The following is a 27,433-nucleotide window of genomic DNA, read 5'->3' on the forward strand; positions in this document are numbered from 1 at the left end:
AGAAATAAAACCCTACGTCCATAGAGAACATATATGGTTTAGAAACCCCACAGAGCTACAGGAGAGAGAGAGAGAGAGAGAGAGAGAGAGAGAGAGAGAGAGAGAGAGAGAGAGAGAGAGAGAGAGAGAGAGAGAGAGAGAGAGAGAGAGAGAGAGAGAGAGAGAGAGAGAGAGAGAGAGAGAGAGAGAGAGAGAGAGAGAGAGAGAGAGAGAGAGAGAGAGAGAGAGAGAGAGAGAGAGAGAGAGAGAGAGTGGCAGTCACGCCGGCCAGATATGATTTGGATTTTCTTTTTTTTTTTTGCACTCTGCGTCAATGAAGAAGTCACGAGTTTCGCGTCACTGCCTCTGCTCATAAACTTCTCAAAGCGGCGAGTACATGTCACCATGGCAACGTGGCCAACGTACACCAGAGGTCATCTGGGGAGGGAATCAGCAGCTGCAGAGCCGATCAAACAAGCCTGTCACCCCCCCCCCCCAAAAAAAAAGCGAATGAGGACGGTTGCCTCCCCGAGAAATCTTCAGCTGTCATGCATGTGTTCACGTATCATTGCAGAATAACATAGTCACAGCGATGGATGGTCGCCGCCAGTGAAAGCCTCCGCGGCCAGATGTTTCGAGCGAGACAGAGAAGACGGCCAAGAAGAACAGAAGCGCGAGCGGCGAGCGTGGGAGTTACTCTTGCTCTCCACTCATCGTTACTCCCGCGATTATCAACTCAAACTCTGAGCGTCACGCTGACGGGAGCCGCCTACGGAGAGACACGGGGGACTCACGGGTTGTTAATTCTGAGGTATACCCGCTGCACTTGATGGCACATAGTACTGTATGGAGAATTAAGAATCAGAAGAGGAACATTTGAACAAAGCTAACCCCCTTAGCTTTAAAGGAGAAATCCACCCTGAGGGGCTGCTCGGCCAGCAAAGTGCCACGTGTCCCACCGAACACTTTGAACTTCCCTGCATTTGATTTGAGAGCACGGGCTTCCACTGTCAAACTGCAGCGAGCGACCAATGAGAGGGAGTTTAACCCTTGAACGCGGCGCGGCCAACTGTGCGGCGCTTCGACTCGCTGAATCACTCTGCGAGTGCTTTTTTCGGCGCCCCGTTTGTTTCCTCCCTGGGTGAGTCACTTACGTGTAAGCTCACATCCCGCCACGTTGGGATATTTTTAGCGCGGCTGCACGTTGAGCGAGATGGCAGAAGATCAACACTCAAGCACGTTCGAGGGAAGAAACGGCGAGACGCTGGAGTCGGTCCTTAACAATCCTTAAAAAGACATTTCTGAACTTAGTGTTCTGCTCTGACTCAACGGGGAGAAATGTACATTGCAGAAGAGGCTAAGATGCCAAAATATACAATAATCATAGCATCAGTAGGCATCTGACTGGAACATATCCCATTTCCATACCTACAGAGTCATCGTCTTAGTATATTGTTTTTGCCGCCTGTAATATAATCAATCAAACTGGCACCTTAACGCGCCACTGTACTAATTAAACCTAAAGAGAAAAGGAAATGTTTTTCTGAAGATTTTATACTTTGTTTTGTATAAAGTTTTCCCTTAGCAATTTATTTGTCGTTACCACGAGCAGCTTCTTAATCACCGTTGAGCAACAGTGTCCACCAAGACACTTCTTTTCCTCTTTGGATTTACTCAAGTGCGTAGAAAGAAATCAGGGAGAGCTTTTGAAAAGTTAAGGTTGCACATGCGTGAATCGGAACGAGACGTTCGTGTTCAGTTACGTGTGTTTTTTTATTTCCGCCTCCCCACCGGAGCTGGATCAGCCAATCAGCTCGCTTCATGCTCAGGACTGTACGATTTGTTGCACTAATATCAGATACTGACTCAAATATCGTGATCAGGTGATAATCTATAGCTGTGCACTACACTACCCACAATGCACGATGACACAATGAGATTCCATCGCGGTGGCCGATGTAGCCTCCAGCGTAGCTGTAGCCTCGGTCGAGCAGCAGGACGCGGAGGTCTGGTTCTTTTTTCAACATGTCCCGCCCCAGTTCACCAGACTTCACTACTCGGCTCCCCCCAGAGACCTATTTCAAGTAGCAGAGTTTGCAAATTGACTTTGATGTGTAAAACCGGTGGCGTTCCCCTTTAATCCTGCATTTTATTTAGTCGTAACTCCCAGCGATCAAGGCTTTTCCATGCCACGAGCGCAGTAGCTCTGCAGTCCTTCAAGTGGGAGATGTTGGGAAACGACGCGTTTTTCCCAATTCATAATTGCATGCGTGGTATAGAAGACTCATTTTGATAATGAAAGCTTAAAATGAAAATGATAGAATTATCTCAGAATCGATTTTGGACCGGAGACTCCAGCGTCTTGTTTCAACCTTTTGGAAAAGACCGATCTAGTTTTTTTCCATTTCTAGCTGCAGCACAGGGGCTTGTCCAAAAAGAGTCGTCCGCTCTTGATGACGACAACTGGCTGAGAGCAAGTAGTTCACATCTGTCCCAGAAAACGAGAGAGAAATACTTGAAATCAGTACAGTTGGAGCTCTCAGTGAGGGGGGAGTAAATTTCAAGAAGAAAAAAAAAGAATAATCCTGCATTCATCATTCCAGACTGAGGCAATCCGTGAGTGTACGAGGATGGATTTGTCCTTTAAAGTCATGAACCGTGACATTCCCAACATGCCTTGCAAAGCAAATCATTGGTTTAAAATGCAAAACGGGAGCATCGGCTGATTCCTGCCGAGGGAAACGTTCCCAGCTGCGTGTCCCCCGCCCCGCCCCCGCCCCCTCGCCACGATGCCGCCGGCTGCACACCTGAGGCTCGTTCTGAGTGCGTCGTCAGACTGATGAAGATAATAAGCCATCTCTCCTTTTCACAAGTGTGAATCAGTGCTTGGAGTGTTTTGGACGGGGTGAAGAGGTTGCCAGAGGTTTTGGCTGTAAGAAATATCCCGTTTGGTTTTTCTACTTAAGTCTCGTTAACCCCGGCGCTTCAACCTCGCGTCGAGTGTGCGGGTAATGACACATAATAATGCTTTCACCCAGCTGACAACCCTTCTCTTTGGGAAAATGGGGAAAATGTACTTTTCATGAGTCTATTTATTTCCTTCTTTCAGAACAACACTTGTAAGGGCAAGACGGCAGGATGCGGTGGGGGATAGAGGGATGGGTGATGACTCTGCACGGGGTGAAACGTGGTCGCTATGGGATATGGAGCGGGGCCGTCCAGGAGCGAGATGGGGGAGGAGGCGTAGAAAGAGGGAGGAAGAGCGGGCGGAGGCGGCGGCGGAGGAGGTGGGTTGAGCGCGAGGGGGCACAGATGCGGGGAGAAGGAGGGAAGCAGCTGAGGGTACGACGGGACGGGGAGGTGCGGCGGAGGCGGCAGGAGGGAGAGGTGATGCTGGATGATGGTGTGATGGAAGGAGAAGGAAGAGGAGGGCGGGAGGAGGATGCACGGCGGCGGAGGGAGGACGCGGGAGAAACGAGGCCTCTTCTCGGGGTAGAGGTGATCGAAATCTATCTCCTTCCTCCTCTCCCTGTCTCTCTCCTCCTTTTCTCTCTCCTTCCTCCTCGCCCACTCCTTCTCCCACTCTTCTCGCCTCTCCTTTACCCTCAACCTCTCCATCTCCCTTCTCTCCTCCTCCTCCTCCTCCTCCTCCTGCCTCTGCTTCGTCTGTTCGCTCGCGAGTGCCACGTCTTGCACTTCATTCCCGGCTCTATTGTTGTCAACAGAGCAACAATCAGTGACATGATTACTGATAAAATAATCACACTGTCCGCCGTCAATATCGCTCAGCTCGGTCCCACCGCAGACCAAATCAGCTGCTGAATCACGGAGGCGACCCTCCCCGCCACGCTCGCGATTACACGCGTCGTTGGTTTTACAGTTGCGACGGTCGTTGCGGTCGTCGCCGGCGACGCGCTGAGCCGCGGGTTTCCCGCAAACACCGGCCGCTTTGCCGGAATCGCCGTCGGCGGACGTTTTCTCATCCGTCGCGTGCATGTTTGTACATTGCCGGCGGGCGGCGTGCGTGTCGTCAGTGCAGCGGGCCAATGAGTCGTTTGACAGTAGGTCCACAGGTGTGTGCGTTGTGTCAGCGGAGGGGAGTTCGTCCACGTGATCAGGAGACGTAACCTTATTTTTGTCGTCTGCAGCTACACAGATGAGAGGATCATTGTGTTTTCTGTCCCCGTCACTCTTTCCACCGCACTGACACCGGTCACTCGGTGTGTTGCAGGTGTGACAGTCGCTGACAGGTAACTCGCTCCGCCGCTTTTCCTCGCCTCCGTGGCCGCGTCCGTCATTAGCGGCGCTGCCATCACTGTCACCGCAGCGGCAGCAGTTGTCATCGGCGTTGCAACTCAACGTTCCCTCCCCGTCGCTTGTGACGTGTCTCGTCCTGCAAAGACAGCGGCAGTCCGTGTCGCGGCAAAGTCCCGCCGTCTCGTTGCTGTCGAGTTCAAGCTCCTCCGTTAGATCACCAGTGGGGTCATGAACGCCGAGGTCAGAGGTGAAACCAACACCCGCGACTCTCCTGGCTTGTCTCCTTCCCCTTTTCCGTCTCTTCCTCGGCGCCGCCTCCGCCTCGGGCAGTTCGCTCTTCCTCTTGCCGGCTGTTCCCGCTCCCTGTGACATCACATCCTTTGAAAGCGCGTCTCCGGGGAGGGTCACGTCCGCGCGGGCGGATCTAATTCGCGCTTCTGTTTCCGTGCGTTGTGCGGAGCAGCGTGGGGCCGCGCCTAAGGCGAGATGGCTGTGTCCTACAGGTATTGTTTGTCTTTGACTGCATGCTGTTTCTCTAAAGGGAGCGGGGACAGGGCTAATCGCTGGAGCGCCTGCTGTTTCCCTGTGAGATGGAGCAAGCAGACGAATTTCTGGCTCGCGTGCTGAGCCTCGACAGGCAAAAGAAACGCCGCTAATCCCCGGGCTACACCCATCCTGAGCGGCTCTTATCCCCGGCCTCATCTGATACCCCTGCTCCCCGTCTCCCCGCCCCGCGCGCGTATTTCTGTGTATCTCCTCCGCCAGTCCGTCATCCTGAGCGGGGTCGGGCGTAATTGCGGGACAGCGCGGCGCGCCTATAACAGACCCGCGGACGGGGCTAATCACCGAGTTACATGCTGCACCCCTGCGGAGGAGCTTTCTGAGCCCCCGGTCCCACCCGGAGGCTGATTGCTGGGATTGATGCCGGCTGGCCTCCCTGTTCACCTGCAGACACAGCTGGTTACACCGATTACACCGATTCACAGGAAGATTACTTAATAGCCCTCCTATCTTCTCCTCATTTCTGCCTGCCCTCTCTCCCTCCGTCTGATCTCCTCTTATCCCTCCCTCCTCTCTCCTCATCCTCTTTTCTTTCGCTCCCACCAGCCGATGTGCCGCAAGATTACTTAATAGCCCCTTTACTCTTCTCTCCTCTTTTTCACTGCCCTCTCTTTTCAACCTCTCCTCTCCTCTCAACCTCTCCTCTCCTCTCCCTTCAAACATCTGACTCACAGAAAGACTGCTTATTATCCTCCTCCCCCGTTCCGAGTCCTTTCTATCCGTCTCCTCTCCTCTTTTCCTCCTACCCCTCTTCCGTATTCCTCTCCTCACCCCGCCCCTCCTCTTCCTCCTCCTCCTCCTCTTCCCCCCACTGTTTTGAAGGCCCGGCGCCGGGGCAAGGTGGCATTCTGCAGAAACGGGAACGAATTTGAAAGCGTTTTCATCTCGGCAGCCGGAGCGATCCGGAGCTGCATCGCCACCGCTACAATGGGCTACAAGTTCCATTGGATTTCCTGCCTGTCCTCCTTCATCCTCTTCCTCCCTTTCATCTATCTTTACCCCCCCTCCGCCCTCCATATCATCCTTCCTCTGTTGGCAGCCGGGTTGTTTGATCACAGATGGCTTTATTCTCCCCCTACCTTCCTCCAGCCCTCGTTTCTCGTCCTCGCCCCTTTGCCCGGCCCTGTTATGTGCTCTGAAGTCGTACAGGAGAGGGTTAACGCTGTAGGAGATGGAGGGGGACGTCTTGGTGTAGCGAACCATCTCCGACGGCCAGAGAAGAACCCTGCCGCCGTCCCGGCTCAGCACGGGACAAAACGGCTCTTTGGGGCGACTCGGGGCCAAAGGGGTTGCCTCCTTAGGCCCGACTGACGGAGAGGCGTTTGATTCCTTCACCTGCGTTTGAGCTGAAGACTCTTTGGTGTCATTTAAAATACCGGAAATGGATTTTTCGGGCTGATTTGCAGCGGGACAAAGCGAATCCTTCAATTCTTGGGTGGACTCTGACTCTGTCGGATTGTCCACATCCCCGTGGGTTAGAGCCTCACTGTCTCCAGACACTGATGCTTGAGTTGTGTTTAGACTGTCACAAATCTGTCCTGTAATCCCATTATTCAAAGCTCCAGTCCCACTTTCCCTGCTGACTTGGGCTCCAGTCCCACTGTCATCAGAGTCGTCAGCTCCGATCACAACACGATCACATAAAGATACCTGGGCTCCGGTGCCAGACAGTCCTGCAGGTCCCGTCTCAGTAGACGCACTGGCTCCAGCCTCAGAGTGCTGGATTGCAGTGTTACCCTCCACACTACACTGGTTTCCAGTGTCCAAGTGATCCGCAGCCACCACACCCACAGACACTGGAGATTTGAGCTGCTGATCTGCGACTTTCACCCCCGGATCCTTGGCCCTCTCTTGCGCCGCCACACCGTCGGGCTTCCCCGACGAGCCCGAGCCTCGGCCGGCTTGGATGAAGACAGCCGCCGACTGGTGGAGGAGGACGCAGCTCCTTTTAGGCAGCGAGAAGGAGACGGGTCGGACTCGGCCGGGGCCGCACCGGGCACCCGACGCCCCGCGCGCTGCTCTGCTGGTGTCGACGCTGATGCCCGTCGTCGCGGGGATGGCGGCGGTGTTCGCACTGAAGCTGCTCGTGGTGGTTTTGTTGAAAGCGGCGCCATTAGCGGTGACAGTTGTGGGGATGTTATTGGGAGTAATGGTGTTGTTTAATTGATTATGAGCCCAGGCGATCTTGTTAAAGTGTCTGGTAGTGGTAGCAGTGTCTGTGTTGTCAGTGTTCATGTTGTTGTTTGTGGCGGTGGTGGGCGTCATGGGGGCGACTGTCAAGTCGCTGTAGTCCAGATGGGCCTTGCCGAGCATGCAGGATTCAGCAGCAGGAGCAGCGGTCGCTGTGTTGTTGGCGTCCATTTGATTGTACATCCACTGTGTGTTGCTCAGGAGTCTGGTTTCCAGCGCAGGGTCCAGGGGAAGGAAGGGCCTGATCAGCGGGGTCTGGGGTTCTAGATGGAAAGGAGAGCAGAATGGATTACAAGCAGCTGACACTGGTTTATATTTACATGCAAAACACAACAGGATTATCGGCCTAACCTGACTATGAAAGAAAGAAGTGGGAGGGGAAATACATGTAGAAGAATGGCATTCATTTCCAAGACGTCCCATACAGTAAGCTCCTTATGCATTTATTCTGCGTTCTGCCTCTTCACCATTACTCTGTTGTTGCTTTTAGCATATCAGAATATGATTTATGGGTGTAGGATGGACTTCAGAGAGAGAAAAAAAAACATAAGCGCAGGGATGAATGTGCGCCTCTACTTAGAAATGGGACAGAAATTATGATTAAGGGTTTTTATTTCAACATGTAATATCCATTTGTGAGCACAACTCGCTGCCAGACATCCGTCTGCTTTGTGTGGACGAGGATTCAGACGATTATTTCTTAACTGTTGAGTTTTTAATCCTGAATGTGCCTTGTTTTCTAAAATATTGGAGTTTTACAAAGGAGGCACTCAAATGAATCATTAGTCGTCCAGTAGTAGATGTAAAAATATATTTAGCCCCTTCAGAAGATCGTCTTTCAATGGAGTCGTCAGTTTTTTCCACTCTGTTTCAAGTTTTAAAACGAATCGACAGTTAATCGTTTGTTTGAAAATATAGATGCTGCTTTAAAATTTCACTGAGTGCTTTCTTCATTTTTTCGAAAAATGAATCTATTTTGCACACCTCCGACACACGGAGCCGATATCAAACCTGATTTAGAACAAATTCGAGCTGAGAGATTGATCTATCTGGAAAACAACTGTGTATTCACTCAGCTGCCAGTTTATTAGAACACCCGACTAAAACCAAGTCGGTCCAAAACAACAATCCAGAGCTTTACGTTCAGTTTTTTTATTTGTGTTTGAGAGCTGTTGATTCATCTTCACGCTCATTTCAGAGGCTGTAGTTTGTTGTGGTGCTGCACAATGGCACTGTGTTGCACTGAGAGGCGTTTTTCTCATACTCAGCCCTCATTGATACAAATGGTAATGCAGCAAATAGTACAGACGACATTAGTTTAAGCTTCTGGCATCCGGAGGCAGTTTCCCTTTTCACATTTTAGTGTGAAAAGGGAAACTTTACGTCGCCAAAGAAAGTGAAAATATTACCCATCTGGGAATGAAAGAGGCTGTGTGGCGATGAATGCAAATATTCTAATGCAGTCAGATCAGGGAAGTGGCACAGGGCAGCTCTACTTTGTACATCCTCATGAATTAGGGTAAATGGACTACATTTAGCCTGTATGGTGCCTTCTCGCCTCAGCAGCATGCAGAGTACTTTATATTTTTTGATTTGCACACACACGCACACACACACGCACACACACACGCACACACACACACACGCACTCTGGTAGCAGACAGGAGGACGTGTGTGGATTGAACACCACTCCCGTGACTAATGGACATCCCGCTCCACCACCTGAGCCGAGGGCGCCGAGGAAGACAACTGTAAACTTGATGATGTGCGGTCACAACCATGTACCCCTCTCGGTAACTAACCAGGTAACGTGTTAACAAAGTTCGAGTTAACGCGAAGCCCAAAGTCCCACTAACTGACGGCGTAGGAGGTTTTCATTTGGAGCTCAGCGCTGGACGGCACCACCTTCTCCCCGGAGGGACGAGTTGTACGTGATCAGACTGTTTACTGCTTTGATTATACCCCCCCCCCCACCCCCCGTTCTGACTTCAGTCTTTTATTCACTTCCCTGTTTTCAGACATGAATTTTGAAGAACATGAGAATGTAGGTCTTTCATTTCACTGAGTCTGACGCGTTTACACTATAACAGGAACATTTCTGGAACAGTCTGTGGCGTGTGGGTAGAGCACGCAGGAGGCAGGACGGGACCATATAGGTTTTGTGTTGCGGTCCTCAACACGCCGACTCGTTCCGCTGGGAACTCTTTTCCAGAAATTCCCCTGAGATGTCACGCGAGGCCTGGCAGGGAGAGTTCCAAATGATTTCTTGAGAAACGTTTGCGGACATTTGCGTTCTCACCCACAACCCCTAACTTTCAGGGAGATGTATGCATGTCTGAAAGCAGCCTTGGTGATATAAATATACTACTACTACTGCTGTGGAATCACAGTGTTTACAGTCTGAGTTGTCGTGACAAAGACTGAACATCTGTTCCAAAAAAACAAAAAGATTACCGAGGCTTTCTTCAACCGTCTTAATGTTGTTTGAGGAGGCACGCGTCAGCCGGAACGTACGGCGGCGACACGCAGGCTTTCGCAGCTATATGCGCTAATCCCTTAGCACACAACTATGCATCCCCCTTAAAATGTGTGGGAATGTGTTCGTACCGATCCCCTCCTCCTCCTCCTGTCTGTTTAATGGCAAAGCAGTGTACGCTCCAGCAGGACCGGCCGGTGGTGCGACCCGGTAACTAATACGATCGCTTCCTCCGTTCCCTGCTCAAAGGTCAGCGCTGTCAAAACTGTTGTCGGTTGGTCAATGGTGGGAGTTTATGTGTGTTTGCTAAAGTTAAAGCTGTGCACAAGAGCTCTGGACCGATCGACTCCAGCAAATCCACTGATTGCTGCAATTTCCTTTCAAATCTATCGACTTCTGTGTGAAACTCTGCCACTGCAAAGTCCCCAGAGAGACGCATGTTTGTTTTGTATCGCGTATAATTGCCCAGTACGTCTTCCCGTCGTTACTTTGTGTGCACAACCTCTTCCACAGACCATCATCATTCATTCATTTTCTTCTCTAAAGTCGACTGTCGATGAGGATATTTCACTATTAGTGCGGCGGACAACACTCTGTTTAATCTCTCGATATCAAGAGTGATACCCTCATCGCCAGAACCAAACGCACACTCATAAACTATTAAAGCAGCCGAGTGGATATGCGGCTTTTAAAGCAGATAAAAGATCTTACTTGTTCCCAGCGCGGCGGCGCCGGAGTGGATGTCGACCCAGTTCTGCTCAAAGCGCGGTCGGGTCTGGTTCGCCGGATCGACCGCCACCGTGGTGGATCTGAACATGGGGCCGGAACCTGGAGCACTGAGGAGAGGAGAGGATGAAAGGAAACATGAGGCGGACAGGCGGGGATGAGAAGATGAAGAGGCAAAGAGGACAAGAGGAGGAAGGGACAAAAGAAAGGAGATGATGGAAGGGGACATGAAGAGCACAGGGTGAAGAGGAGAACATAAGATTCAAAGAAAGGAGAAGAGGATGGAAGATGAAAAGAGGAGGAAAGCACCAAAGGAAAGAAGAGACCAGGTCAAGAGGAGAGGACCAAAGGAAGGGAATTATGGACAGAAGGAAACGAGGAGAGGATGAAAGGAAGGGGATAAAGGCGACGGACAAGGGCAAAGGGGAGAGGGCGATAAAAGGGAATGAATGAAAAGAGGAGAAAAGAACAGAGGGATAGAGGGCGAGTGGACATGCGTTAAGGTGAGGATGAAAAAGGAAACCAACAATAAGGAGGGGGAAGGAGAAGGGAAAAGGTTAAAAGGAGGCCAAGTGGAGAGGAGGATGTGAGCGGAGGACAAGATAGGAAGGGACAACGGAGGGAGGGAAGAGAGTGAAGGGAACAAATAGATGGGAAAGGATGAGCAATGAAACACATGGAGACGAGTGATGAGGAGATAATCAGAGGGGAAGGAGAGGAGGACGATGGAATGAGAGGAAGCGAGGAGACGAAGGGGGTGAAGTGGAGCTGAAATCCAGCTGGAAATCAATTTCGCCCCTGCTCCTCCTCTCCCTCCCTTAGAGCCAGGAGCCAGACTGCGTTGTTGCAAATCTGAAAATGGCAGTTGACAGCCGATACAGACACTGAAGACTTTTCTCTACGGCGAGCGGGTTCGGCCGCGCGACGGACTCAGTCAGAAAATGCTTTACAGCCTTTCCGATAATCCCCCTTTGAGCGCGGCAAGGTGCATCTCATTGGCTGCTCATTGAAACCAGGGAGCACGTTAGTGATCCGTCTGCTCTCCCTGTGAATCAAACATGTCCGTCAGCAAATCCAGTGTTCTTAATAATATGCATATCAATAATATGTGTAGGCCTGCACTCGCATCAAGTCCACACTAATGCGGATCGTTGTTTTTTTTTTACTGAATCTGTCCACAAGACAGGAAAATTCTCCATCTTTGTCGGATGAGAGGCCCGAACGTGAAGGACAAATGTGGCTTTTGCTAAATATCAGCCACGCCAGTGTCAAAAGTAAACCCACATTAATATTCTAGCCCTAAATGCCTGAGTGTTGAGGTCGTGGATGATTGAAGGTGTCTTGGTTTTTCTGACCTGCGTCTGTTTGCACGTGCATCTTCAGGTTTGTGTCGTTCTGTCCTGCTCTATGTATCCAAAGCGCCATACTCTCTGTCTGGTGACTCGCCAGACATGTTTTTCAGCAACAAGCAGCCAAATACACACATCAGCTGCCTCTGTGTTTGTTTATCGTTCGGTTCAGCCCACTCGGTGTGGGATAAATCCCCGTTATCGGAGTTTCCCCGCCAGCACACGGGCACACAGATGCTGTACGTTGAGTTTTAAGCAACGTTATCGTACATATTTCAGGAGATATGATAATAACACAGCTGTGAAGTGTACTGCGTTAAATATAAACACAGCAAGGTGTTTCCTCTAATGGATTATTCATCTGAAGCGAGTTTATTATTTCTGTAATCTGACGCTCACGATGCTGCTCTGCTACTACGCGAGAAAGACGAGCTCGGTGAAGTAGGTTGTGCTGCTGGAAATCAATAGGCCCTTTTCACCGAGGATGTAGGAGAAGCAATATATATATATATATATATATATATATATATATATATATATATATATAACATTTGCCTATACACAAACCCGGCAGATATATGATGTAGAGTCCACATTCACTTGCAGTCAAGTTTCACCATGTGAATATTGGATTTACCTGAATGTATACGTCTCATATCAACCCTCCGTTTTGCTCCGTTTTTAGTCTCCACCACCTCCTAAAGGGAATTGTCTGGCTGTTGAGCAGCGAAAAAAACCCTCCACTATGTCCATGAACTCGTCACTAACTTTGACTGAAAACCAGCAAATTAAAAGATGCTGACATTTATAATTTAATAACTATTGATTGTTGCACATTTAGGCTTGAAATACTGGGAGCAATAGAGCATGTTTTCTGAAATATTGAACTGTTCACGATGAAAGGTCGTAGATTTTGAAAACAATTACTTTTACATCAACTTGCATGAAATATCATTAGAGGGTCATCACACCCACTAGACTGGGACGTGCCGACGCGTGTTCCTCCGCAGGTACAGCAGACACTAACATTGAATCATTAGGCCGTCCGGTCATCACTCACCACTGTCCCGCCCTCCTCTCCTCATGTTGATGGAGCCTCCTCAGCACCCGCTCCTCTCTCTTCTCCTCCCTGCGCCTCCTCTGTCTCCTGCAGGCCAACGCTCGGTAGAACTCCCTCTGCTTCAGCTCCTTCAGGCGCTGGAGGACAAGCAGGACCAATTAGGAGGTCGTAGTATTGGTATTTGTTTTTTAAAAAGGAGACAAAACAGGTTGACGGGGGTAAAACAGTGACATTAATCAAGTTTAATAAGTTGATTATGCTTTGTGTGTGTACAGTATGTGTGCTCACTGAGACAGCCGGTGTCAGCTTTAGTACAGGCCAGGCCAGCTTAATTCACTTACTGAGCTCTGTCTGCGAGCCAGAGATACTGATATAGTGTGTGTGTGTACGTGTGTGTGTACGTGTGTGTCTCAAATAATAATATTAATAATGATATAGCCGTGGGTTCGCATCACAGGCAGACAGATGACAATAGACAGACAGACAGACAGACATGCAGCGAGGCGGGCGGACGAACCCGACAAATAGATAAACAGACCGAAATAGACGGGACAGATAAAATGCAGCGGGACAAGGAGACAGGCAGTAAGAAAGATACAGTGTGTGTGTGTGTGTGTGTGTGTGTTTTAAAGCTTGCTGTGTAGCCTCAGCATTTCTTAGGTGTACATACAGTATGAAGGGTGGACAAAATGACAGGAAACCTCACAATCCACCGCAGCAAAGCACCACAAACTGCGACTTTAAAAATAACCTCGGCGTTGAATCAGCGCCCTAAAGACACTTTCAAAACTAAAACGTAGAATGTTTTTGATCCTATTATTTAAGCGTTGGAAGTTGTCGAGTTTCCCAGTCCAGTCCAGATTGTGAGCATTTAGACCAAATGCACAGTCTTTGTTCTTGACGCACCGAATAACACGTTGAAAGCAGCTTTAATTCAATCAGCATTTCTCAAATACACAGTTTAGGGGCTTGAGAGTAATTAGACGGATGAACATGAAGTTGGAATAAAGAACATTGGGCAGTGTGTAATGTGGAATCGTCTGTGACTTCCTTCTGCCCACAGACGATGAGCAGGCTCTGTGTCTCCCCTGCAGCCTCCCTCAGGGGTCCCTCGCTGCCTTCAGCCTGTTATCCAGCAGGCGGAGCGACGCTCGGTCGGACCGAGATCGGGTGATTGACTCGGCCAGTTCCAAGATATTTCAGCTCCTTTGTGCGCGAACTAGCGCCGAAATGTCACACAGCCACCCTGGAAGGAAGCGTTTCGAGTGGCCGAGCCGACCGCATTAATGCTTGTAGGGAGAAAAATAATACCAGCAACGCTTGTCAACGATGAAAAGTCTCAATTCACGTTGTTTTTTCCATCGGTTCATTGTGTAAGCAGCCCGAGCACATGCAAACACATCCGCAAACATATTCCCCTGAACATTAGAAACTTACACTGCGTCTGCCGGGACCTGGTTCGGTGCATAATTTTTGATTGTCGAGATGCTGAATATTTCAAAAAGTAAAATATCATCGAGTACATGGACTAATAATGAGACGACGGGCCCCTTGGGCACAAACACTCGAGAAAGGACCTCCCTCCTACGTAGCGGATTTAATTGCTATCACATTTGTGGCGGCGCGCCGCGTGCAGCTGTTTTTCATGTAGAAATTGATAAACAAACATAAATTAGGGAAAGGCGGGGTGTATTTATAGAGCACCATTGAAACACAGGGCGATTTAAAAGTGCCTCACAAAGGGAAGGAATTGAATCGAGAGTAAGATGTTTAGTGGACATTAAAAGAACACTTAAAAGGAAATAAACAGGCAATTCAAAGTGTTCACGATACTTTCTAAAGTAAAACAATCAAATCACATTAAAAAAAAGGAATAAAGAAGAAAGAGAATAAATAGTCGAAGATTAAAAGGATGTTACGCAAAAAAACTGATTCCACAGGTTGTAAGCAGAGAATCTAAAACGCAGCTGTCGATTCTGGGCGCTGAGTGAAGCTGACGGGTCTGGATGCTTCATAATGTACAGGTACAGCGGAGATGTACTTAGGCGTTAGATCATTTAGTGCTTAGTAGACAAGCAATAGGATTTTTTAAGGAGTGAGTAAGTGAGGACTGGAGACAAGTGTTTGGTAAAGACACTGTCCGATTATTCTGATGACAATAAACACATTCATAAGTTTCCTGTTCTATATCTTGGTTTGATATTAGTTGTGTTTTTAAAGTGGCAGTAGGCTGATTTTGTACTCGTCTTTATCCGTGTACTTGTGTTTAAATTCAGTTAAAGTTCTTTTTTTTATAGCTGCACCAAGGTTCCCGGCTCGAGTCACAGTTTCAAGGTGAGCGCTGACGTTTGATTGGTCTTCTTTGCGTCCCACAAACACTTATTTCTGTGGTTAGTTGCCTAGAAACTACTTTTTAAACCGTCGGCTTCACACAAAAAAAAGTCAGAGCATAACTCCACACCTATTGCAACCTGCAAAAAAGCGAAAAAGGAAAAAAGGTGCCGTGTCTGATCGGAGCTGCGCGCTGCATAACGTGGGATAAACTGTGCACGCTCGTTCTCCTCGGGTCTGACGGCGTCGAAGAGCCGGTGACGTAGACTCTCTGCAAACTGCTTCGTTTTCCAGAAGAAGACGGGGCCGTGTCATGACAGCGAATCAGAGGGTGGATAGCTCAGCTTTGTGTACGTGTGTGTGCGTGTGTGTGTGTGTGTGCACATGTGTGTTTGTGTACGTGTGTGTGTGTGTGTGTGCACATGTGTGTGTGTGTGTGTGTGTGTGTGTGTGTGTGTGTGTGTGTGTGTGTGTGTGTGTGTGTGTGTGTGTGTGTGTACACGTGTGTGTGTGTGTGTGTACAGGCTGGAGAATGGTTCCGTTAGCTAATCCCTTTCCCTGCAAGAGTTGCAGTCTCAAACAATTCCCCCCTAAATGCGCCGCGTCCTCAAGTAGACCTAATAAGCCTGACACTGCTAACTGTGAACGATATTATGCCCCTTTCATCGCTTTGCAATTGCACAAATGGTAATTGCAGCAAATGTGCATTCCTCCCCGCAAACTACTGTATGATTTTTTTTTTTGTAAACGCCCCAAACAGCTGCGAGTTCGCTCGGTTGCCTTCCTACACATCCGACGATGGAAGAACAAACTCTTTCAGAATAAGAACTGAGGAGAGAATTGACAAGAGAAGCTCCGATCAATTTTTTAGGTAGGCGGAGTGTATAATTGATAACCTGTGTTTTATTATGTAATCAGAGCAATTTGTATTATTGATTTTAACCTAGAATGAGGCCCTCGATAACTGTCGCCATTATTGCTTTGCCGTCTTGATATCACTACCTTTTTTTTGGAAGAGATTATTAATAGTTTTATAGATTTACTTAATGTAGGATGAATTTAATTACACTTTGTTCATATCGATCAAAGATCAGACTTCTAATCTTTACAATAAATCAATGACATTGCACCTTTTATTGAGGAAAAGTGACTTGTTTCTATATGCTCAGCAAAATATCGTACAACACCGATCAATTACTTTTTATTGATTGTTTTTGCCCCTTTTGTTGATTAAAAGTTGCGCTGGATGATATGTATAAACTCCTCCATCATGACATACAGTACAATATGTCATTTCATATCATATTATAGTTATAAAAGTATATAATGACAAAGTTGTGATAGGTTATCTGATAAAAACAAGAAGACAGCAATGTCTACGTAACCCACATCGGCTACATTAATCACATTATTGTAATTTATTACTTCCTAACTCTGCTTATTGTATATTAAACACTGTCAATATGTCAAGTCGTGCTGCTGTTTCCAGTCCCAGTCGTCACCGGGACAGGTGCAATGTTTGTGTGATTTCTTGTCGACCGCCGCGTGTCGTGTTGTGTAAGAGAAGCCAAAGTCGAGCGCTCGAAGTGGTCCTGGGATGTAACAAATCCGTGACCTTGGTCAGGAGGGTTTAAGGTAGGTGTGTGTGTGTGTGTGTGTGTGTGTGTGTGTGTGTGTGTGTGTGTGTGTGTGTGTGTGTGTGTGTGTGTGTGTGTGTGTGTGTGTGTGTGTGTGTGTGTGTGTGTGTGTGTGTGTGTGTGTGTGTGTGTGTGTGTGTGTGTGTGTGTGTGTGTGTGTGTGTGTGTGTGTGTGTGTGTGTCACAGATAAGCCAGAGCCCTGGGCGCCCTGTCAAGGTGGCGTGACTCACCTGCTTGTGGTGATGGTCGTGGGAGTTGATGTGGTTGTCGTACTGCTGGTGTCTCACGTACTGCTTATCGCACAGCTCGCAGTACAGACTGGAGTCCCCTTCCTCCTGGAGGGAGAGGGATGAGATCGTCTTTATATTCATCTTCATGACTGTTTATAAAAAAAAAAAAATGCTGCTTTAACTCCGGTCACATGTCTGTAAACATCCCGAAGTCGTACGGTCATTTTCTGCTGGGAAAAAGATACTAATCACTAATCAGTGCAGTTTACAGTAAAAGACGAGCATCTCTCAGAAGAAGAGGGAGAGTAGAAGAAAACATAAGCTGAGATTTTGACTATAGGCTCCAAGAACGCTGCATTTTAGAAGGAAATGTTGCACTTTACAAGAGCAGGAATCACTGCTTTGGTTTTATGTATGTTGGGATTTCACCATGAACTTCCTTTAGAAAGAAAAATAAGTCAATTGTCCGATAAAACGAAACAAACAAAGCCCAAACAAATAATTCTGTCCTTAATTTTGTTGCACCGGGTCGAAAAAAGAAACCTTCCTAATGTTTTCTCAAGTGTAATTTTGAATGCGAGAGTGTTTTACTGATCATATAATATATGTTACATTGTGTTATTGCTAATTTTACTCGACTAAACGCTCCGAACATGTTTCAAAGTCAGTCAGACCGTTTAATGGACAATGCGAGACATTTGAAGATGTCTCACTTGGCCTTGAGAAACTGTGACGGGCTCGCAATACCTCTGTCACTGTATTGATCAAATCGCCAATCAATTAACTAAGAAAATCAATATTGATTGGTTGACGATGAAGGTAATTGTTAGTAACAGCACGGAACTGTATTTTATAACCCTTCAGAGAAAACCAGGAAGATACCCTTCATATTCTCTTCATTATCTTGTAAAAGAATAATAAAACAATCTTCACCTGGGTGTTATTAATGCATGTATTGAATATAATTAAAAAAAACAATAAGAAGGAATAGCGAGAACGTGGACGAGAATGCAGTTCACACTCCTTTAGGTCAAGAGAACAAAAACTAAAAATGTGCTCTCTGGCTTATCGGACACAACCAGAAAAGTACCCGTCGTATCTTGTTTACATAATTATAAATCACGACTTTGTTGCACAGTTGGTCGTAAAAAACAAAATGAAAGAAAAGGAAAAAAACCCTCCGTGTGTAGGTGGGAGTGGAGAATTACAGTCACAGCCAGCGCAGGTCGTAAAGTGCGTTTATGGGAATGTATATTCATCATAGTCACGCTTTTAATTTGTTGGCTGTCATATTGTGTGTGTGTGTGTGTGTGTGTGTGTGTGTGTGTGTGTGTGTGTGTGTGTGTGTGTGTGTGTGTGTGTGTGTGTGTGTGTGTGTGTGTGTGTGTGTGTGTGTGTGTGTGTGTGTGTGTGTGTGTGTGTGTGTGTGTGTGTGTGTGTGTGTGTGTGGGGGGGGTCCAGGTATTACGCATGTTGTGGGGACCTAGATGTGTTTGCACATCTACATTATGGGGACAAAAAGCAAGTTCCCATAATGTAATTCATTAAACATATTCTAAGCTTATGCTGAAGTTAAGTTAAGGTTTAAATTCATTAATGTTTGAGTGTTTGGTCTTTCCATGTATTACCAGCGTTGTGGGGACCTAAATGTGTTTACAGTCACATTATGGCTTCATGTCGTCCTTATGAGGACAAAGATCAAGTCCCCATGATGCAGATTATTATATTTTATATATATATATGTTTTCACTATATTTTAAAGTGAAAACATGTTTTTAAGGTTAAGGGTGATGTACGGTTTAGGTTAAAGTCAGGCTTTCGGCAAAGTGTAGTTATATTTAAGTCGAGAGTAAAAGACTGTGTCAATGAAATGTCCACTGAGACCTGTGTGTGTGTGTGTGTGTGTGTGTGTGTGTGTGTGTGTGTGTGTGTGTGTGTGTGTGTGTGTGTGTGTGTGTGTGTGTGTGTGTGTGTGTGTGTGTGTGTGTGTGTGTGTGTGTGTGTGTGTGTGTGTGTGTGTGTGTGTGTGTGTGTGTGTGTGTGTGTGTTTCATAGTTTGTCATGTGGAGTGATGCTGTCTCTATTGCTTCCGATGGCTAATGGGCCATTCAATCACAACTATTGATCAGCAGTCTGAGTGTCTGAGTGAACACACACACACTCACACACACAAACCAAACACACACTTACATTACTTCAAATCCGCATACATTCATCGCTTTTCATACAGCACTGTCTTAAGCCCAAAGTGACATTCACAGATATAGTAATGCAGGATTGGACTTTTGGGCTTCTACACACACACACACACACACACACACACACACACACACACACACACACACACACACAATCTCCATTAATGGAAGATTGATTTATCTTTAAAAGTAGAGAACATTCAATCTGTGACACGACCTTCGGTTGAGGTCCGGGTGCCCTCTCTCTGTGTGTGTGTGTGCGTGTGTGTGTGTCCGCCACACTTTTCCCAGGTTGGTAATTTCCACCGTTTTTTGTCTGTAAAAAAACTTGCGGTCGAGAAGTTTCCTGAACTCTGAAGCCGTTTGCAGTTGGACCGAGGGAGTGGGGGGGGGGCGCCGGGCCGGAAAGACAGACGGCGAGCGAGGCCGAGCTGAACATGTGACAGGGGGACGGATGGAGACAAACGGAAAAGACAGTGACAAAAGTGGAGGGGAAACGCAGGCGACCTCACGTTTTTTCCCGGAGGAGCCGCCATCCTTCGCCATCCTTCGCCATCCGTCGCCATTACCGCAGGGATCTCCTGCTTCGGTCAGCGTCAGCTCATCAGACAAGCGATCACCGCTGCTGCCGTGATTCCATTACGTAACGGATTTATGCTGCATTATTCTATTACAGAACGAAACATTACTTTTGCATTATTTAATCAAAGACGGCATTGGTTTGCATTATGTCGTTAAAGATGTCGTTGGGCTGCATTAGCCGGCTGAAGATGGGTCCTGATGTCCATTAAACATGGCTCGCTGGGTCGCTCGCAAAATCGCCTTTCAGTCAACTCAAATTAAAACGCATTACAGTTTAGGAAGCTTTTTGTGCACCGTCCTCGCAAAACAAAATAGACCCTTTGTCTTGTTGCTGTGTTAAAATCTAATTCCTTCATTTGTATTTTCTTTGTTTTTTTTAATCTAGCCGAGGGAGAATTTTGTGAAAAGTGCCTGACCCATAGGGTGAGTGAATTTTTTAAAACCCGCGGGAGGAATTCTCTGATGCACAGCTGTGAGGCTTGGAAAAGAAGAAACAACCAACCTCCCAGAGCCAAGACAACATCTTGGGCCAGCTCCGTTTTCTTAACACGGTGTCGGAGTGCGGAAAACATCTGCCCAGAGGCGTCTCAGCTGGACGAGGTGTAGGCACGTCTCAAAACGTTAACCGCCAATATGTATATTCTCGTGAACATTGTCTACCCAAGTTTTTTTTCGCCACGGGCTTTGAGAGCCTGCGCAGCGTGTGAAGCGTGACGGGCAAGCGCATCCAAACTTCTCTGTTGACGAGCGATGTCAGAATTCAGTTCGATCCACGGAAAATGCATCGTGATACTTGGTGAAGTTATCTGGCAGGAGCTCGGTGGGCGGTGGTAATTGATAGGATACAGTCAAACCCAGATTGGATTTTATTAGACCCAATAAATCGCAATGATCGTTAAGAGTAAATACGTTTTGAACCTGTCAGACCACAGTGGCACGCAAAGTGTTTTGTGGGGCATTTTCAAATTACCATAATATGTTAAGTAATCAAATTCTTTACTCACACGCTATATTTCCTGACCTCTAGAGGAACAGTTCTCAAATACCATCGGCTTATAAAATGTTGTATGACAAACAAATACATATTTGCACATCCAGCAGAGACGGAGCTACAGGAGCATCCTATCTAAGATTTTTCTCTTTTTACTTATCGAATGTAAATCCACTATTTACTCTACTTTTAGCTCCGGTTTGGTCTCTACCAACCTGGAAATGAATATCTGCCTCTTTCGCTGCTCGACTTTATTCACCAGTACTGGTTTGTTCCGTTGAATCTGCTGCTGCGGTTCAACCAATAAACCAGAGCATTGAGCTGAACGATCCTTAAAACCTGCTTTGGGCTTCAGTTGCGTGTTATGTTTTGTTGACTGGTTGTTTCATTTTGACTCCTGCTGCTTTATATTTCTACTTGTACCCGAATAAAAGAAAACAAAAATGGAAATAAAGGAGCAAAAAGCACCTTACATTTTAGGGATGTCTCACTCGCTCGACCCGGCACCTCGACACGAGCTATTGTTGCCGAAACAAAGCCGCCGGCCGTAACTAATTTGATTTCCGACGTCTTCCGAACCGCGCCGAGAAGTCTGAAGTGTGAAGATCTGTGACGTGAAGCTCCCGTGAAGCTCCTCCGCAGCGTTTTATTCCCCCCCCCTCGGCCTCGCACGCTCGCTGAGCAGGTCCTGTAAATGACTTTCTAACTGACAGATCTCTTTTGCTCCGTCTCCCTCGGGGCGATGTTCCATCTCCGAGCTTTCTTAACACTAATGACTAACCGCAGCCGCTATGTAGATAGACGGTGGGTTTTGTTTTTTCTATCAAGTTTGGGGGTCAAGTTAGGTCATTTTTAATCTTTTGCAAAATAGGGAAAAACATGAAAAAAAGTCTTAATGTTGATCACTGTGGGCAGATTCCTCATTGTGTTGCTTCAGAAAACTAAGGACAAGGTCACAACTCGCTGTGATAAAGTGCAGGAAAACTCAATGGGTGGACAAGTGCTTTATCTTGTTCGTCGTCATTCAGACATGTGCAGTCAAGGCTGCATTTGTTGGTCCCGCGGAGGATGGGCTCTTGGCGCTTCGTGAGAGTTTTCTCATTGCATACTTTTTTGAAAGCATTTTGAATCGGCGCAAATCCATCAAAAGCATTGAGCAACAACAACGGGCTCCGCTGGAAGTTTCTGGCGTTCAGCAGGAAAAACCTGACTCAACCTTTGAGAAGCATATGGCATGGAAAGCTGACGCCACTCCCGACTGCCCCCCCCCCCCCCCCCCCCCCCCCCCCCCCCCTGGGGGAGGGCGGAGCGAGTGCTCTGGGTTACGTCTCAAAGTGCCAACGTTCAGGAGTAAAAAAATATGGGATTAATTTTCCCCCGTTGCCGTCAAACTGCTTAATATGCAGATAAAACAATGCAGCAACCGCATAAGAACGCCACATTTTTTTCCACCGATAATCAACTTTTTTTATAGGACTTCATGGAGCTGTTGACTCCAGAGTTATTCATTTATTCATTTGTTTATTTATTTGTATATGCCGTTGTAATATTCTGTGTGTTTTATTGTGTTTTATTATTGAATGTTTTTCATTATAAATCCAGACTGGAAGCAAACAAAGAGAGAGAGAGAGAAATTCCTTCTGGGACAATAAAGGTTCAATTAAAAGGGGAAATGAAATGAGCGTGCGTGCGTCCGTGCGTGCGTGCGTGTGGATACACTACATGTGTGTCTACAGTCTTCATACAATCAGAATAAGTGCATCATTGTAATTGAAAGGAAAAGAAAACAAGTGGTTGACCTTCCCAGAAGAACCTTTCTACGTTGTACCAATTGCACCACTCAGTTCAGAGAAAATGAACTATCATATTATATTATATTATTATATTATATAATATTATTAGAGGCCTGCTCTGGTTTTCAAGAGGGATGAACGCATTTATTAATTTTGCCGTGAGAACATCCAGACGTCATTATAGTGTAACAGCCCAGTAAACATAGAAACAAACCAACTGTTGTCTTGACATTTTCTTTAGAAACTCTCACTGACTCGAACTTGTGACCTACTGTGCAGCATCTGTCTTTGCCTAAAGTATAATTGCAAAAGAAAATCTTCTGTTTGAAGACAAAGCTGTTTCCCTTAATTTTCCTTGTGGGCTGAATTCATGAAGTAGCTACTGTGCAAGGTTCTGTTGGATTTACATTTAACAGAAATTGGTTGTGGGTCCCAAGAGCAGAATGATCCTCCTCCTCTTCTAAACTGAACAAACAGACTGAAGTAGATGGAACTGGACACGGCTTTAAAGGGAGGATGGATAATTCAGCCTTAATGTCTCTTGGAATATGGACCGAAAAAAAATAAAATTGCAAAAATACAAAACACGTGTAGTTTGATGGAGAGGGACATCGCTCTCCTATCTAAGGGTGTCTGCTAAAATGAATCAAATGTAATGAGACAAAGGAAAAAAAAATGGGACCAAAGTAAACATATTAAAAATACTAATCCAAAGAAAAACTGACATCAAAACAGTGTTCGCCCCGCCGACGCCAAGACACACTTGACATTTGAAATCCTCCCGTCAAAGATTCAATAACGAACCTGGCAACGTTCTGTTCATCGCCACTATCGGGATGTTGTTCACCTCCACTACCCAGCGACGGGGTCTGATATCAACTGATGGCTGAGGAGCTTCTCCGGGGTCTTTGCCTCCGGGGGGCGCGCTCCTGTTCCGGCTCCTGCCGGTGGAGCTGCTTCGTGTCGGGCCAGCTGAAATAACTTCCCTGTTCTGTTCGTATGCACAGGGGAAACCTCCTGGACTCCTTGACTTCTTTCTTTTTCTTTCTCTTTTTTGTTGGAGCATGTTGCCAGAGTTTAAGCTGTTTGTTCAGCCGGAGTTGTGCACCGAGGGACTGCAGCGCCGAGGAGCGGAGGCCCGGTGCCGCCGCTCCTCGGCCGGCGGCGGCGGCAGCGGCAGCAGCAGCAGCAGCAGCTGGTACGATGGAGGCTGAGCAGCCCGGAGCTGCCTGGATGTTATCGATGCTCCAGCTGCCCACTGCGCTGCACTGAGGTTCTCTCTGGGCTCCATCTTTTTGTTGTTGTTGTTGTTGGATGTCGGCTGCTGACTCTGGCACTTCAGGCCTCTTTGAAGCACTTTAAGTTTTGAGTTTATCGCACCGCTATAAAATGTTTTAGTAACCGACACAATTAGATCTGAATGATCAAACAAATCGGCAATTACAGGCGAGACGTTCGCCCAGGGCTGTGGCCTTTTCCCCTATTTCTCAATGGTGGAGAATCCTCGCTCCAGATCCGCGTATGGTTCCCTCCCAAAAGTGAATCCCCCGTTACGATGCCCAAGACGGATCTTTGATGAAAACTCTCATGCAATTCCGTGCATTAACCTGCTTAGAAACAGACAAACCGAACCGATCGCATCACCTCCTCGGCGGGGTTGATGAAACGACCAGTATTCTCCACTCGCTGGGTGTTTGTCCGCTCCAGGGGACGAACCCACACAACTCGAACCTTTTCATTTCGGTTGTTTGGTCAGCGCCAAGGTTTTGATTGACAGCTCGCTGCGCCAGCCCAGACGAGCCGAACTCAGCGGGCAGACGGACCTGTGCCGTCCTACTACAACCGACTGAAAAGGACCAGTTAACGTAGCCGGGAGGTCGAACACTTGGCGGGTGCCAACAGTGAATATATTCACACGAGGCGACTCATTGGTCGACGGCAACAGATTTTTCAGCGGGGATGGGAGCATAGAGACCGGGGAGACGGAGATGGAGGATTTGGCCCCATTTCATCAGTAACATCTGGTTGGCGGTTCCATCCCCGGCTCCTCCAAAGTGTCCTTGGGCATGAAACTGAAACCCCAAGTGTCTCCTGACGGCTGTGCCAGCAGTGTGCGGTAGATAGATGAATTTGTGTGTGAGCTGTAGCTTGAGCTGGAAAAGCATTGACGTGCTGTAGTGGTTACAATGTGACGGTGTCAGGGGAGCGGTGATGATAAGTATGATTCCACTGCGTCAAGTCCGTCCAAAGAATTCCTGAACACAGAAATGCGGAAGAAATGTCTTGCTCCATAATTCAGTACCACATAGTCCAGTCTATGCACAACGTGTATTGTGTGTGTGTGTGTGTGTGTGTGTGTGTGTGTGTGTGTGTGTGTGTGTGTGTGTGTGTGTGTGTGTGTGTGTGTGTGTGTGTGTGTGTGTGTGTGTGTGTGTGTGTGTGTGTGTGTGTGTGTGTGTGTGTGTGTGTGTGTGTGTGTGTGTCAGTCAGCAAGCAGGGGGTCTGAAGTGTTCCTCCGCGGCAAAGTGCAAATAGATGCGTGCGAGCTGCTGTTGTTGGCATCAAATAACTTTTGAAGCTGTTGTTTGTGAGCAGCTGACTCCGCCTGGTAAACATCATCATCAGGCAGCAGCATTTTTTTAATTGAGGCGGCGTTTTAATAACTGCGTTTCACTGCGAAGCCGCTTCAATCTACATATTAAAACGTGGCTGCGGAAATGTTGTCAAAACAATTATCCTTCGTCTTATACACACTTTAGAAACTTTTTGGTTTGTAAACGGAGACACCTGACTAACTTTTTAAACGATAAATCCACAAAGCCATGCTCATGGATACAGTATGATTTTACAATGGACATACAAGAATATATGTGTATGTTGGGCCATTTATTCGCTTGCCTTTCCTCTAAATGAACAATAATTATTATTTTGTTTGTCTATTCAGTACGTAGGTGGAACAGCAGGCTTTCTGCAGCTAAAAAGTTTAAATCTATCCAAGGAAACATTCTTAATTCTGAGGGTTTGCCTCATTCATATCATATTTTACAGACCTGAATATTGGTATAGCCAAAAGATTCAAACATTCATGTCAGCCTCATGGTTATTAAAAAGTAGTGGACTAAAGGAATTTCAAATGGCTACAAGATCAAGTTGACCCCCCAAAAAATGCCAATAAATTAGCGCCGAAATGATTTAAAGTTCCATATGAATAGAACTCAATACTGATGCTCAAACAACAGATTGAATTAATTAGAAAATAGATGATTAACCTATATCTGTACCACAACGTCAACATTTAACACTGTGTGAGTTACATCTTTAAATTCAGAGCGAAATCTGATCTGAACTAAGGATCCAGCATTTACCACCTTGAAAACAACAGGGCTTTTTGTTTTTTTTCTCACCACCAACGTCGCCTGAATGCATCCTTTGCTTCTGACATACAAAAAGTCTACAGAGTGCGTGTTACCGGCGCAGACGTGGCAGCCGTGTAATTACCGCGGTGACACGATGACAAAGGACGGACAATTTTGTCTAACTTTGGTGGCTGAAAGAAATGACACCATTCTTTTTAACAATCATGGATGTTTTTGATCCTGCGTAATTTATCCCACAGCGAGTTACGAGTCCGGCAACAAAAAACAGAGCATAGTATAATCCATGAAACAGTTCAAGACTGGACTGTGTTCTTCTGTCCTGGGAGGAGGAGGAGGATGAGGAGCAGGAGGAGGAAGAAGGGGAGGAGGAGAATGAGGAGGAGGAGGAGGAGGAGGAAGGGGAGGAGGAGAATGAGGAAGAGGAGAAAGAGGAGGAGGGGAGGATGAGGAGGAGGAGAATGAGGAGGAGGAGCAGGAGGAGGAAGGGGAGGAGGAGAATGAGGATAAGGAGAAAGAGGAGGAGGGAGGATGAGGAGGAGGAGGATGAGGAGGAGGAGAATGAGGAGGAGGAGAATGAGGATAAGGAGAAAGAGGAGGAGGGAGGATGAGGAGGAGGAGAATGAGGAGGAGGAGGAGGAGGAGGAGAATGACGATGAGGAGGAGAATGAGGAGGAGGAGGAGAATGAGGATGAGGAGGATGATGATGAGGAGGAGAATGAGGAGGAGGATGAGGAGCAGGAGGAGGAAGGGGAGGAGGAGAAAGAGGAGGGGAGGATGAGGAGGAGGAGGATGAGGAGGAAGAGGAGGAGGAGGAGGAGAATGAGGAGGAGAATGAGGAGGAGGAGGAAGGGGAGGAGGAGGAAGGGGAGGAGGAGAAAGAGGAGGGGAGGATGAGGAGGAGGAGGAGGAGAATGAGGAGGAGAATGAGGAGGAGGAGGAAGGGGAGGAGGAGGAAGGGGAGGAGGAGAAAGAGGAGGGGAGGATGAGGAGGAGGAGAATGAGGAGGAGGAGGATGAGGAGGAAGAGGAGGCGGAGGAGGAGGAGGAGGATGAGGATGAGAGGCGCCTTGTGACTTTTTCGGCACATTCAACGGACTAGAGCGTCCGCAGACCCACGCTGGATGTGGGAGTGTCGTCCACAGGGGGAAGATGATGTGTGTCAGTGTGTGTGAGTGTGTGCTGGAGCCTAAAGACACGAGAGATCAAACACGTGGCAGCGCCTTTGGCTTCATATCCGTAATGCGGAATTTTTATGCATATTTCACAAGTTTGTGTCGTACAAAGGGGGGGGGGCGAGTAACATTGTGAAGCGTCGCTGTGCCGCAAACAAATTCAAACTGACTGCTCCTGACTACCTTTGACAAAGACTCGTCCAAAGAAACAGCTTTAAGGAACCGGCGATGATGAATTTTTAAGTTTAAAAAGTCCAACCCTCGTGCCGACGGGCGCGTGCTTCCCAAAGTCGAGGATTAACGGACGACTTTGCATTTGGCTAAACGGCGGTTTTGCGGAATCCATTTGTTTCTTCTCGATGAGCCAAACTTTGCAGAGTTTTCAGGCCGTTTCCTTTCTTTTCCCCTCAACGTTTGTTCGTCTGCTGTCGTCTGATTCAGTCCCTTCAGTGTCTGGTTAATTAAACCAAGTTAACCTGATTACCCTAATGGGGATATTGCGTCATTTCAGAACTTCCATTGAC

The 27,433-nt window shown here is 47.3% G+C and overlaps 1 protein-coding gene across 1 annotated transcript in view; it reads right to left on the minus strand.

Moving 5' to 3' along the window:
• Window positions 1-186: 186 nt before the first annotated feature.
• The window catches only part of znf804a (zinc finger protein 804A), a 54,691-nt gene continuing 27,444 nt past the window's right edge, over window positions 187-27,433 (minus strand). Inside the window, exons 2-5 of the mRNA XM_035606339.2 lie at window positions 16,798-16,902; window positions 12,599-12,735; window positions 10,175-10,299; window positions 187-7,250 (exon numbers count right to left, since the gene is read on the minus strand). Coding sequence (XP_035462232.2) covers window positions 3,085-7,250; window positions 10,175-10,299; window positions 12,599-12,735; window positions 16,798-16,902 — 4,533 coding nt within the window. The 3' untranslated portion in view covers window positions 187-3,084. The remainder of the gene's footprint in view (window positions 7,251-10,174; window positions 10,300-12,598; window positions 12,736-16,797; window positions 16,903-27,433) is intronic.

This window comes from Scophthalmus maximus, chromosome 10, assembly GCF_022379125.1.
Source record: "Scophthalmus maximus strain ysfricsl-2021 chromosome 10, ASM2237912v1, whole genome shotgun sequence".
In the NCBI taxonomy this organism is placed as follows: Eukaryota; Metazoa; Chordata; class Actinopteri; order Pleuronectiformes; family Scophthalmidae; genus Scophthalmus; species Scophthalmus maximus.